Source organism: Myxocyprinus asiaticus, chromosome 8 (genome assembly GCF_019703515.2).
Source record: "Myxocyprinus asiaticus isolate MX2 ecotype Aquarium Trade chromosome 8, UBuf_Myxa_2, whole genome shotgun sequence".
Taxonomy (NCBI): domain Eukaryota; kingdom Metazoa; phylum Chordata; class Actinopteri; order Cypriniformes; family Catostomidae; genus Myxocyprinus; species Myxocyprinus asiaticus.
The window spans coordinates 35,497,508-35,512,500 of NC_059351.1; the positions used below are offsets into that span (position 1 = coordinate 35,497,508).

General features: G+C 39.4%; 1 protein-coding gene across 9 annotated transcripts in view; it reads left to right on the forward strand.

The window, feature by feature from the left end:
- The window catches only part of LOC127445464 (serine/threonine-protein kinase DCLK2-like), a 75,504-nt gene that overhangs the window by 58,969 nt on the left and 1,542 nt on the right, over positions 1-14,993 (forward strand). For 4 of the 9 annotated variants that reach the window (XM_051705561.1, XM_051705563.1, XM_051705564.1 and 1 more), the window contains 4 exons: positions 2,343-2,439; positions 3,691-3,777; positions 8,441-8,554; positions 14,950-14,993. The exon at positions 14,950-14,993 is cut by the window's right edge and continues 1,542 nt beyond it. In XM_051705561.1, coding sequence (XP_051561521.1) covers positions 2,343-2,439; positions 3,691-3,777; positions 8,441-8,554; positions 14,950-14,993 — 342 coding nt within the window. Of the gene's footprint in view, positions 1-2,342; positions 2,440-3,690; positions 3,778-8,440; positions 8,555-10,629; positions 10,713-14,949 lie in introns of all 9 variants that reach the window. The other 5 variants (XM_051705562.1, XM_051705565.1, XM_051705568.1 and 2 more) reach the window with 3 other exon arrangements.

Consider the following 14,993-nt stretch of genomic DNA (forward strand, 5'->3'; position numbering starts at 1 on the left):
ACTAGATAGGAAAATTCTTAGTACTTAATGTATGTGAATAAATATACTGTATGTGTCTTATCTATTGTCAGGTGTATTCTGTTGATTCATGTCTTTTATTTTGAAATTCTAGTTCCTGTTTCATGTCATGTGTTCCTGTTTCCCTAGTCATGTGATTTCTGTTTTCCCTCCATGTTCATGTGTCATGTTTTCATTGGTTTATTGTTTAATTATCTTGTTATCAGTTCTGTTTGTTCATTGGTTTATGTTCTCCCATGTCTTGTATTTAAGCCCTCATGTTTGCATTGTCTATTTGTGGAGTATTGAATGTTATCGTATGTGTTTGCCAAGCCATGGCCAAGCCATGGCCAAGCCATGGCCAAGCCATGGCCAAGCCATGGCCAAGCCAAGCCAAGCCAAGCCAAGCCAGATTATAGTCAAGTTTCATGTTATGATTGCTTCATGTTTGTAGTCAGGGTTAATGGTTTTCACGGTCTCTAAATAAACTGCACTTGGGTTCTTCATCTTCACGTCCTCGTCATCATCATCATTGTCAGCAGTTCCAGCCAACATACGTTACAGAATACTCCACCAACCATGAACCCAGCAGTTTCACTTCTGCGCTTACGTCAGGGGAATCGTCCTCTGGAGGACTATGTTGAGGACTTCTGCGGTCTAGCCAGCCAGGTAGACTTCAATGAGGTTGCCCTCAAGGGTTGTTTTAGATTTGGACTAAATTAGTCCATTTCTTTTTTGATGCCTGGCGATCGCAGTTCCCTCAGCCTGGCTCAATATATCAACCTCGCCCTTCGATTCATCGGTTCCCCGTTCACTGTGGGGGAGGCGGATCCCGAGCCAGAGTTCCATGACATGGCTGCCACCGAGCCAGAGTTCCACGACATGGCCGCCGCCGAGCCAGAGTTCCACGACATGGCCGCCGCCGAGCCAGAGTTCCACGACATGGCCGCCGCCGAGCCAGAGTCCCACGACATGGCCGCCGCCGAGCCAGAGTTCCACGTCACAGCGACGCCTCAGCCTGCTCCATGCCACGTCACAGCGATGCCTCAGCCTGCTCCATGCCACGTCACAGCGACGCCTCAGCCTGCTCCATGCCACGTCACAGCGACGCCTCAGCCTGCTCCATGCCACGTCACAGCGACGCCTCAGCCTGCTCCATGCCACGTCACAGCGACGCCTCAGCATGCTCCATGCCATGTCACAGCCACACCTGAGCAGTGGGACCTGGAGATGGTTCCCACCCTTATACCCACCTTTAGTTCTCCTGAGCAGGCAAGGGGAACTTTCGGCCCTCCAATCTCGCCTGGACCCTCTGAGCCCTGGACTTCGCTTTGGCCTGTCGGTCCCTCGACATTGCCTCAGCTCGGCGTTCCCTCGGCTCCATAATGCTCCTTCAGCCTGTCGGCTGTGCCGGGGTCCCTCGTCCCTCTGGCTCCTCCTTGGTCTGTCGGTCACCTGGCTCCGCTTTGGCTCTACGATCCCTCAGCTCCGCCTTGCTCCTTCGAGCCTCTAGCACCGCCTTGGTCCTCCCTGCCATCGGCTCCACCCTGGCCCTTCGTGTCTTCGGCTACTCTCCGGGCACCACGTTCCAAGGCTCCGCCCCTCGAGCCTCTCATGGCTCCACCTTCCATGGCTCCGCCCCTCGAGCCTCTCATGGCTTCACCTCCCACGGACTTTGCCCTGGTCCCCTCGCCCTTTCTTGCAATGCCACGCCTCAAGACACCCCCCCCCCCCCCCCCCCCGCTCCCTACAGAACTGTGAATTATGTCATGTATTGCGTGTTTTGTTTATGTGTTGGGGTGTCAGGAGCCACCCCTTAGTGGGGGGATATGTCAGGTGTATTCTGTTGATTCATGTCTTTTATTTTGAAATTCTAGTTCCTGTTTCATGTCATGTGTTCCTGTTTCCCTAGTCATGTGATTTCTGTTTTCCCTCCATGTTCATGTTTCATGTTTTCATTGGTTTATCAGTTCTGTTTGTTCATTGGTTTATGTTCTCCCATGTCTTGTATTTAAGCCCTCATGTTTGCATTGTCTATTTGTGGAGTATAGAATGTTATCGTATGTGTTTGTCAAGCCATGGCCAAGCCAAGCCAAGCCAAGCCAAGTCAAGTCAAGTCTAGTCTGGTTATAGTCAAGTTTCATGTTATGATTGCTTCATGTTTGTAGTCAGGGTTAATGGTTTTCACGGTCTCTAAATAAACTGCACTTGGGTTCTTCATCTTCACGTCCTCGTCATCATCATCATTGTCAGCAGTTCCAGCCAACATACGTTACATCTATATAAATTGTATATATACAGTATATATATATATTTATTTATTTTTTTTTTTTTTTTTTTTGTAGTGAGAATAACCTTCAGGAGGACCTTTTCGATCAAATCCTGGTTGGACGTTTAGAGTTCCCTTCACCCTTCTGGGACAACATCACTGATTCTGCTAAAGTGGGTACAGTCAGACAGATAACCTACACAAGATCATCCTGCAAGTACTTACATTGACTGTTTTCGTAATAAAATACTATCTTACTACTTACTGAATACTGCTTAGTATAAACTGTATACAGCATACTGGGTTTTTTTTTTAATAGTATTAAAACTGTTGGTATTATTTAACGATAAACACTTCATTGTTGTCACATGACCCCATAACACTGCATGTGAGTGGTGTCCACTCACACATAATCACCTTGGCAATAAAAAAGGCAATTTTGCTTTTTTCTATTCTGTTTTTTATTCAGTTCGGTTTTTGTCAGCCTAATGAAATAATGAGGAAAAAAAGAGATGTTAAAAATTGTTGTGGGAATTACCTGCAGTTCAATAATCACACTATATAATGAAGGTCAAGTCGGGTGCATTGAACTGGGGGATACAGTATTGCATGCAGAGTGCTCTGTTATATACTCACATACAGAAAATGTACATACTGTGCACAGTACACTTACTATATACAGAAGAAATAGTAAGATTATTATATTAGTAAGGTATTCCAAACATTGCCATGCATTCACTCTTTCTTTCGCTCACTCCCATATCACCACATCACTTCATTCCTTATTCTGCATTTCCTGTCCCCACTGCATCCCACTCTCTTTTATCCTACTCACTCCATCATCTCAACTCATTCACATCCTCCCCCTCTTATGCTCTCCTCGTCCCGCTTTAGATCTGTGTTTCTGTGTGCTCAATTTCAAACATCTTTCGCTGCACCAAATTGCAGAATTGTTAGCAGTGTTTGCAAAAATGCCTGATTTTAGAATTACTCTTTTTTTGCACACTTTAACATTTTGGACCGCGTTTGTGGTCTAGTGGTTTTTGAAAGCAGGGTGGTTTCTCTTTTGGCTGGTGTTAAATCAGCCCCATGTGCCATAGTTAAAGGAGGGGGTCAGCTTGCTTGTCTGAGCATATTTTATTGTAAAACTAACAGCAGAGAGACCAAAGAACATTCTGCAAACTTATGACCTTATAAGCCACAATACATAAGCAATGTAATTACTGTATATAACTGAGATATAGACTAAATGTTTTCAACAACAACAAAAAAAATACAAAAGTGGTTCAAATGGCCCTTTGCCAATGTTTGATATTTGGAGGCCTTGCATATCTGCTTATCCAAGTGATCAAAATAAAATCCTTAATCCTGTATCATAATTCCTAGCTTTAGAACATCTAATATTTCAACATGTGTTGTCATAGGAGTTGATTGGTCGCATGCTGCAGGTGAACGTGGAGGCCAGATACACTGCAGAGGATGTGCTCTCTAACCCTTGGGTCACGGTAAATGTGTGTTTATGTGGATGTATGTTGTGTTGTGTTAGATGATACTTTAAACTAAAATATCAAAATACTTGACAAATCTAACAGTTTAAATTTCAGACATTATTACATACTGAGTAACAGGACTAGGCACAAGTGGTGTTCCTCAGATATTTACTCAAACAAATATTAATATTACCTAACTTTTGAATATACATACGGTCCTATGAGTAATTAAATGTCCTAATCAAGCAATTCACTCTGTATTAGCAGGTTCAATATGCCTGTGATTATCTTCAAATGAGAAAATTCCATTGTTGAGGTTAAAGGGGTCATGAAATGCTCTTTTTTTATATATAGTTTTATTATCTTCACTGAGGTCCACTGATAATGTTAGTGAAGTTTTTTTTTTTTTTTTACCAAAACAGTCATAATTTAGTAATAATTTATATGATCATTTTCCACCTCCCTGTCTAAACGCTCGGTTATGGCCTCAGCTCCTCCTTTAAATGGCAATGTAAACCCCCACTTTTCTGATTGTCTAACATCGCACAGCACCACAAATACAGCCATATTTGAAATTCAATCGGAAGAGAATGAACAACTCCACAATATTATAAAACTACATTTCAGGATTTACACATAACACAGATGCAACACATTGCATCCAAATATACTAAACTGTTCATCTCAAGAATGATGCTTTCTACCATAGACGCATCCATATCAGTAAACAGTAAACAGATCTCCCATTCCATTTTGTGCTGCACGCTCTGGCACTACTACTGCCAACAACAACACAAACAAAATGGTTTAGAAAGTTTTTGTCAACACTCCCGGTGTAGACAGCCTCAAGCCATTGCGTCAACGAACTCGCCCGGTGTAGGCAAGGTTTCAGCACCATAAACTATCAAATAGGGATGTGCCCGAAGCTGAATACCTTATTCGAAATGGCACGAATAATGACTTCAAAACGAATAACGGATTCATCTGAATAATATAAAAAATATTTGTATGCCTGATTATCCAAAAAGCACATGAATAAAGCGACATTTTAAATAAACATATCCAAAATTACAGTGAATTTATGAAACTGTGCAGCCAATATTTCTAAAGTGTAAACCTTATGAATGAAAATGTGCACGTTGTGATTTCAGATTGGATGGCCTCCGTTTGCGGTCTCTGTTAATTGTGCACGTCTGGAGCTTGTCAAGTGTAAAATGACGTGCACTGACCTTAGCAAGGGCAGGGGTGAAAGGAAATAGACAGAGTGTGAAGAGAAATCTGGGGGGGGTTAAAGACATCTCCGCTTAAATCTCCATGCTCTTAAAGGCACCTCCGCTTAAAAGGACACCTTTACATTTGTGAACGACACCTTTAGATTTGTGAATGAAAGGGGCTGGGGCTTGCTCCACTGTAGCCCCCGTTTTGTGCACGTCAGTGATATACACGGTCCACTTCTTGAAATGTCTATGTTAATGTATCACACGATTCACACGTGATTCTCATGTATTCATATATAGCCTAAATCTGAGTGTGATGTTAAATTCCAGACCTGAAGTGATTTAACGTCGGAGCTTGTGATCCATCTCTTAAAGTTGACCACATTTATATCCACATCAGCGATTAAGGTTATTAACTCGTTAAGACTTTATTCCAAAAAAAAAGTTAAAATGCTCCATAAAGGTTTAAATACTCCATAGAGTATTCATCTATTCTGAATATTCCTGCTTTTGTAAATCGAAGAAACTGAAACTTGCTCCGTCTTTTTCTTCTTCTTCTTCTTTAAACTGTGCTTAATTTGAAAATGGTAAGTGTTCTTGAACTCTGGTAAGGAGCTATATAAATGTAACATTATTTTTATTATAATTATTATTTAACTAAGTAATTGTGTCCTATCGTAGAAATTCCTGATAGACTTACGGGAGTTTCACCTGTTTGTAGGCTATATTGATTTTATTTTAATTTCTTTTAATGTTTGAATTTATATTTATTATTCACTGCAAAATGTGTGCTTGACACCTCCTGCCTTCAGAATAATGTTGTTATACATGCACAGACAAATGAAAATTCTGTTTCATGCAGATATTAATATCTGAAATACCAGGAGAAACCACAACATATTCCACAGTTAATGTAGCCTACAAATTCATCTTCATCTGGTAAGAAAGAAAAAAAAAAGAATAAAACAATATTTTTTTAAATAATAATTGTATAATAATAATAATTATTATTATTATTATTATTATTAGGCTATTATTATGAAAAGGCATATACAAGGCAAATTGTATTAATAGAAACTATAAATGTAAGAGTAACACTTAAAAATGGGTGTTTCATTTACAGTAGTTTTGATGCACTTTCAGTTTAAGCCCCACCCACATTCTATCCGAATGCAGAGACAGATACAGATAATTTTGTCATATGAACAGACACAGATTCAAATACAGATAATGGCTTCGCTGCACATCCCTACTATCAAACAGTTATGACATTTCAGATGTTCAGGAATGGAAATGTTTACTCACGTTTTTGATCTGGTTTTTAACTGCCCCATTCTTCAATGACAATTCCTTTGCTAAGTTTGAATTGTTTTATGACTGGTTCACAAGGAATCGATGCTGAAATACGCTGAAGACACATCCACATGACAAACATTCATAGTCCAAAGCACAATGAAGGCACACATCCAGTTTCCAGTATCATCCTGTAGTGAGGTGCACATCGTCAGAAGTGCATCAAAACTGTTAAAGATATCCATTTAGTGTGTTTTTAAATACACCAACAATTTAAAATAGCTCAGATGGGTGAAAAAACAGTATGTTGAGCAGTTTGTGCACACAACAAGTGGCAGCAGCTGAATGTAACCAAATGGCTTAAAACTGAGTTGTAATAATCTGACACTGTGTCTTTTAAAAGCGGCACCAGAGACATGACAACAGTCAAAGATGTCTGTGTAGTCCATGTTTATATACAACAATAATTCAAAATAGGCCAGATGGGTTCCATTTGGTGTTTAGGAATAGTTAGACCACACTGGGCCACACTGTTTACCCTGCTCTCTTTCTCTCTCTCTCTCTCTGTTTATGAATTGACTCCCAGGGCCAGTGGGCTGGGCCAAGGGTGCAATGATGTAAAGTTGGCAATAATGTTGTTGCTGTAGAGGCGGTCATAAATTAATGAGTACCCTTTGTGACATCACAATATTACGGGAGTAGAGAAAGAGGCGTTTTGACAGCTTGGTTTCAATAAATGCTTTTATTGCATTGGGGATTAAGTTTTGAGTTCTGAAATTTACAGTAGGTTTTATAGTAGAAAGACCTCTTATATGTCAAAATATCAAGGAAAATTTGATTCCTCATGACATGACCCCTTTAAACAAATACAACTAATAAAGAAGCAGCGAGAATTACAATAATTATTTTGTAGGATGGGAATTGTTTCCATATTTTGCCAGCATTGTACTGTATATACATAGCATTACAAACTAGCCAGTGATAAAGCTCAGGTACTCAGTTTGGGACCTTAGAAATGGAATGAACCAGTAAGACAAAACAAGTTACCAGAAAATTTTAATATTTGAAGGGTTAGTTCACCCAAAAATGAACATTCTCTCATAATTTACTCACCCTCATGCCATCCCAGATGTGAATGACTTTCTTTCTTCAGCAGAACACATTTGAAGAAAACTAGAAAAATATCTTAGCTCAGTAGGTCCTTAAAATGCAAGTGGATGGTGATCAGACCTTTGAAGCTCCAAAAATCACAGACAGTCAGCATAAATGTCATCCATAATCCAGTGATTAAATTGATGTCTTCTAAAGTGATGCAATCGCTTTTGGTGGAAAAAGATCAATATTTAAGTACTTTTTAACTATAAATCTTCTGGTCAGCAACAGTATGCGCGTTCACATAACGAGAGGGCTGAGTTCACGCAGTCTCTCGTGTGATGTATTTGCATTGGCATGTTGCGGACGTAATCTCATGCTTTTCTCTCGATTTAGACATCCAGAATAAGCACACAAAAGCACTATTGTGAAAAACATACAGATACAAATACAGATCTAAACCAAAACCAACGATGCTTCTGTTCAGCGTTCCTCCTTCTCAGATGTAAACAGCGCTGCTTTTCTGGGTGTGTTGCACAGGCGTCAGTTCTCGTGTGAACATGCCAACGCGATTACGTCACATGCTCATACAGCTGCTGACTGGAAGAGAAGTTTATAGTTAAAAATAACTTAAATATTCATCTTTTTAACATCAGAAGCGATCTTATCGCTTTAGAAGACATTAATTTAACCGCTGGAGTCGTATGGATGACGTTTATGCTGACTGTCCGTGATGTTTGGAGCTTCAAAGGTCTGATCAATATCCACTTGAATTTTAAGGACCTACTGAGCTGAGATATTTTTCTATTTTTCTTCAAATGTGTTCTGCTGAAGAAAGAAAGTCATACACACCTGGGATATCATGAGAGTGAGTAAATGATGAGATAATTAAAATTTTTGGGTGAACTATCACTTTAAAGTGTTTTGTTTGTGTTGTGTTGTATTTGGACTATATTCGAACATTAGAGCTTATTACTATTTATGGTTTTCAAATTACTTTTTGGAACTGACAGATAAAATGTACTTTGACTGATCTGATGGACATTAATTGGCATATCCTAATGCACTCTAATAACCAACAGGAGGATGCTGCAATGGAAAACAATATGAAGATGGAGGTGGCAGGTAAACTCAAAAAGCACTTTATCTCTGTGCAGAAACAGAGCAACACAACCCCTGGAGTCTCTGTTATTATGGTGAGCACACAAACACACACTAGCACATACATCCAAGATACAGTCTGCATATCATAACTGTAGCTGTTGTAGCCCACTATGCACAAGTATACTTTCAATTTGACCATTTTCTTTCTTGTGGTCCTGAATGATTAGTACTTGGATTACATATAATTCCAAAGCACAGCCGTCACTGAAATTACAGCCACTGTGTACAACAGAATCCTGCATCAAATCAATCGGTTTGTCTCCCTCGGAGCTCATGACTTACATAACTGCCAAATGTCAGACCATTAGAGATTACTGTATTGTAAGCAAGCAAGCACAAAATATGCCAGAGCGATGAAATTAGAAAATGCTACAGAGAACATTGGCCCCTGAAATTTCGTAGGACGTGGAATAGTCTGACTAAGGCAGAACGACTCATAATGGTTGGCAGAATGTTCTGAAGAGTTCTGAGGCATTTACAGCCATTTCCAATTCCACCCTCATGTCTTCTTAAATTTACATCCCAATGCACTGATGGCCTCATTTCCTGTCCCTGTAAGACTGGACAGGAAGTTATGGTGTTCACTCTGCACCATACACCTTCACTGCTAGCCCTCTCACTGGCAGCACTTGTTAGTTTCTCTTTATGCACTGGCTTCAGTGTTTCAGTGGTGTTTACATTGTCTTCATTGTCATGATCACAAATACTGTCCATTGCTCATTCTTTGAACTTGAACCATCATGCAGGAGGATAAATTATTATTGGAAATAATTATATTTATATAAGAAGGTTATTATAATTAACAAGGATTCATTATTCTTATAATTTGTTAGTTTTGAAATTAAATGATCTCAGTCTGTACTTAAATAACTCAGGCAAAAACACATTAAATAACTCAGCAGGACATGCAGGCATATAGATGAATAGATGATAGGGTTTTTTTTTTTCTTTTTTCACTGCATTCAAATACAGTGGTGTTCAAATGTCTGAACCACTAGTGAAAATTTTGCTTCTATTTTATATTTTTCAAATTGAATAACATTTTACATATATAAATTACAGTATATTGTCAGTGTACCAATTTGTTTTTGTTCACCCCTTTTTCTCCCCAATTTGTAATGCCCAATTCCCAATGTGCTTTGAGTCCTCATGGTGACATAGTGATTTGCCTCAATCCAGGTGGCGAGGACTAATCTCAGTTGCCTCCGTGTCTGAGACCATTAATCTGCGCATTTTATCACGTGGCTTGTTGAGCGCATTACCGTGGAGACATAGCGCCTGTGGAGGCTTCACGCTGTTCTCCGCAGCATCCACGCACAACTCACCACGTGCCTCACTGAGAGCGAGAACCACATTATAGTGACCACAAGGAGGTTACCCCATATGACTGTACCCTCCCTAGCAACCAGGCCAATTTGGTTGCTTAAGAGACCTGGCTGGAGTCACTCAGCACACCCTGGATTCAAACTCGCGACTCCAGGTGTGGTAGTCAGTGTCTTTACTCGCTGTGCTACCCAGGCCCCCGTCGGCATAACAATTTGAGTGAAATATTGAATTTAAAAAGACATTCCAAAGAGAATTGAGAATGTTTCAAAGATCATCTTGTGTGCTTCAGTGGAGGCAATCACACCTTTTTTCAGGATCTGTAAGGATTTTACATGATCAATGTCACAAATTTGCTTATTTGATTAGTGACCAAGAATCCCAATTATTTTATATCATAACTGTTCTTTATTTTTACACTTTTTAAAATGCTACTTTTTGGAGGACTAACAAACTTTGTTTATTTTCAGATTTAAATTTTGGACACCACTGTATTTGGGGTCAATTCTGTTAAATAATACATTTTATTATAACTTTATTGGTACAGTAGTTATAGTATAGCATCTCAGTCTGCAATTTTAGCAGAAATAACAGCATTACTGTAGGTGTTAAAACAGTTTAAAGGCCTCATTTTTACCATAAAACATTCTGAAAAAAACTAGACCTTTTAAAAATCTGATGGCCTTTTTATGAGTCATTTTTCAGTAGTGCACTACATCATTTGAAAATGCAGCAGTGGGGACTCTCAGCCTGAATGTGTACTGATGTGAATCTCATTTGACAGTTTGAACTGTAAGGGCAGGGCTGTATCTACACCCCACTCTTGTGGTCCCAAGATTTGCTGTGATGTCTGCAACTGGATATTGGGTATTTGACTCCAAACCTAAACCTGCTTTTGATAAGCTTCAGCTCTCTACTCTATACTAAAACACTATAGTCTGCCTAAAATTCGGTCTAAATCTAGAACTATCTGCATCCTGACTGCCCTGTGTTTACTCTTGCGGGTTTTTCTCTTCAACATTTGCTGGTCTTGCTAATAATTCTAAAAGACAGCCATTCCCAGTCTGCATCCCATCTTCATATCTTCTCATTCCACTACATGCTCATGGTGGCTCTTTGGAATACTTTATTGCTGTAAGAATCTGTGCCACATTCTTTTTGTTGAATACTACTGTTGTATATTTCTCTCTGGGCTCTCAAGGTTTGTATTGGCATGCATGCATTACTGACTGCTTGGAATATTAACACTGCAATCCGATGGCTTCTCTCTCTCTGTCACGAAATCTAGAAAAGGTCTATTTCATGGCAGCTGCCAATGTCCTCAGATTGAACCTTTTCTTTTATCTGAGATTGTGAAAATCTGCCACTCGCTGGCCAAGTGCTATAAGCAAGGGATAATGTACAGTCAGCCAGCCATTATGGCAAAATAAATGCTAAAAGTGTGATCAGGACTTGTATCATCCTGAAGGGGTTTGTTTTGCGATGATGACTGACTGACTGTACAATACTGTGCTCATTACATGGCTACTTGCTAAATAATTAAATAAATGGACATGAGAGATTAATTGGAGTTAAAATGATTTTGTAATGTGAGAAGAAAGAGATCATGGAGTTATATGGGGAAACTAGCAGATAAAATATAGTATAAAATCGGTTGCCTAGGATAACAGTCAATTAATGTATATAGCTTAGCAGTCATTACACAAAAATATAATGAACAAGCAGAATCAAGTATTTCAGAAAGCTGTGTAATAATATAAAAAAATTAAATCCAACAACCTAGTTCTTTAAATGACTGTGTGGGAGAGAGAGAAGCATAATTACTGTATGCACAAAAATTGCCTTGGATGAGATATTTACCTGAAGGTTTTAAAAAGACTTTAAGACACCTACATTCATGTTTTTATTTATTTATTATGAGTTTTAGTAGGCGGTATATTGATTTATCTAATTATTTATTTCAGCTCTATTTGCATCACTGATTTTAACCACAGCTGAGGAACACACACACACACACACACACACATACAAAATGACCACAGATCACAGTTTAAGTAGCTTTCTCCTGCTTTAATCAAATATGTCCTAGTTTAAGAGAGGAATATAGTCTTTCTTATGTTTTCCTTGTGAAATGTCCCTCAGCTGAGGTGTTAGAGTTTCTTATGTTACAGTGTTGTGTATAGATTTGTGCTGTATGTGCTCTGTGAGTAAGACTAGTCTCTGTCCTCTGCTTCTGCTCTCCCCATGGCATTGCTATCCTCTGACTAGCTCCAAGGCAATGGTATGTACTAACACTAACTGCTTTGCTCCTCCCTCCCCGCCTCTGTTTCTACACACATACTGTACACCTTTTAAGCAGAACTGGGAGAAAGTGACAGTAACACCACTGAAGAGACAATATTTCAGTAAGAGAAAAATAAATGCTGGGATGGACTGGCCACAGGGGGCACTAGGACTTTCTTGGTGGGCTGATCAACTTGTCGGCTGTGTGTCCGAATATGTATTTACAGCATACATATAGCAGCCTGATCTCTGATCTGAAGTGTGTGCCGAGTTTTCTTTAGCCGAAATCGGTATATGTTTACCGAATTTGAAAACACTGCCCCCAGAGGCTAAAGCGGTAAGTGTTTCAGAGCTTATAAACAAGTGTGACATCCATTTATATCCAGGAGAGGTCGCCAGAAGCCAGTAGTAAAAATAATTATTTTTAAGATGAACAGGGTGTAAAACAGTGAAGAGAAATGCAAATTTTATTTAATCTACCACCAAACAAAACCCAAATCTAACCTTAACCATTAATAGAGATAATATGCAATGTTAGGGATAAAAAATGCAACCTTCTTATCACGCACGTGATTGTTTATACAAACGTGATTACTTCCTCGTTTGAATGGGGATTGAACTGTGGTCTCTCATACAACTGACGCAACGTGCTACCAGTCGTGCTACAAGGGAAAGTAATTGCTGTTGAGCCGTTCCAAATATGTCCAATGGTATATAGGGCATGTCAGTGGGTCGGCATACTGTTGCCGATCCTAGGGTACCAGAACGTTCGGAAACAGCATGCTGTCTTCCTGTGTGATCATGTTGCATCTAGATAGATTAAGGCCTCTAATACCTTTTTTTGTTGAAAACTCTGTTTTCCATTTTCTAACATCATCGCTTTCTAAAGTATGCGCTACTGGAGGGCATTTCAATAGTCACATTGGACTGCCTTAGCGAAATTAAGGTACATAGGCTATAGCCCAAAGTATACTTCAGTCAAACACGAGGTGAATGTGCACAGGACATGTGACATAAATTTTGTCATCAGAGGAGTGCTCGAGCACTGAACACATATAGCTCGATTTTTCTAACCGTGCTTACTCTGAATGCACAGAATGCGCATGCGCCTGGAATTATTTGCACTGCTAAAAATCAGATGAAAGTAGAAGACAACAACAGTGGATGTGCACATCAAGAGCACATGTGTGAGGAGATCAGGAGATACCTGCATTTGTATAACTCAAGTCTGATTGAATATAAAGACATTTTATGGGTCTAAACTCCTAAAGAGAAATAGTCTAGTATCTCATAGCAGTCATAGTATGTGCTGCCTGCCTATGTATGCGTGCACAGTCAAATGAAGTATACTTTAAAAGGCTAGCATTTGACTGTACACAGACGCTAAGCGTTTGCATCAAAACCAAAGTATACTTTGGGCTTACTTCATTGTTACACCTTTCTTTACAAAGCGCTAATAGGTTACTTGCCCACATATCTTGGAACACGAGTAAATATTCATTCAAATTCTCACTACAGCCTACGTTCAGATGATATTGTATATTATTACACGGGTCTCTGGAATACTCAATATTTAATGGTCAATGGCACCATCTAGTGGTCCAATGTCTCTGGGGAACAACCACACATTAAGACATAACAGACTGGCCATCCGGGTATTGCGTGTCATCTTTCCTGCTTCTCAGTAATTGTGTGTGATCTCTACATGTAAGCTAACAAAATAAGTTGTACTCAAAGCAATGTTTCATGTCAGTTTATTTATTTATTTGGCAAGTAGTTTTGTAATAAGCTGGATAATGAGCCATCAGACTAAATAAACTAAATTATTTACTAAATAAACACTAACAGAACTCTGATGCAAACCGGAGGTGGAATGTGCTGTTCATCGATTTCTTCCTTTTCACAAAATATTGTAATTTCATGCAAATCAAGATTGTATGTACATTTATTTATTTACTTGAATAGTAGCTGTGTAATAAGCGGGATAATGTACAGTGTGCCGGTTGTTATCGCAAAATAGACCCCTTAAGAGTGAAACAAGATCCTGATCACCCTGTTGGAGCTTATTTTGTGAAAACATCCGTCTGATGGTACATGATTCCTTACTAATGGGTTCTAGTCCCTAAGGTGAGGACTGAATTAGGAAAGAATGCTTTTTCATTTGCTACTTCTTCTTGGAATGTTCTTGGAAATTACAAACACTAGTGCCTTTAAATGTATGTAGGATTCAAGGCATTGCCCATTGGAAGAGACATTGCCATTGCCAAGGCATTGGACAACCAATGTGCTATGGGTTGTGTTGGGCTAGCGTAGGTCCCATCCTGTTTTAGTCCCAGTCCATCCCTGAATCATTGGAACATAATTGAAAAACTACAATGATAACTTTAGCAATGGAAAATTGCCAGCTTGCCGACCAAGAGAATTCTTTACTTGCTTTTATACTGTAGTGAACTTCAGTGGTGGTTATCTCACTCTCGCCATTTTCTGTCCTTCTTTGCTAAAACAGTCTCCTTCACTTCTGTGGTCTCCTTCCACCTCTGAGGTAATTAATAGTACTGACCTTTCAGTGAAATCAGGTCCTTCATGCCTGTATCTGACACTGCTTAGCATAAACACATACTTCCTCTGACAGCAAAACTCAACATTTGAAACAGAACGCTGCAATTATTGAATCATTATAATTGATTTTATCTCTCCTTTGACCTCCCAGACCTTAACTTCATCTCATCTTTCTCTGTTCAATTGTATTTTCCTTTCCATTTTTTGGATGGGTGCACCCACTCATGTGAACGTTAACATGAACATTGTCTCTCTCCTGTAGAATACAGCTCTAGATAAGGAAACCATCCAGCTTTCTCGCCGTCG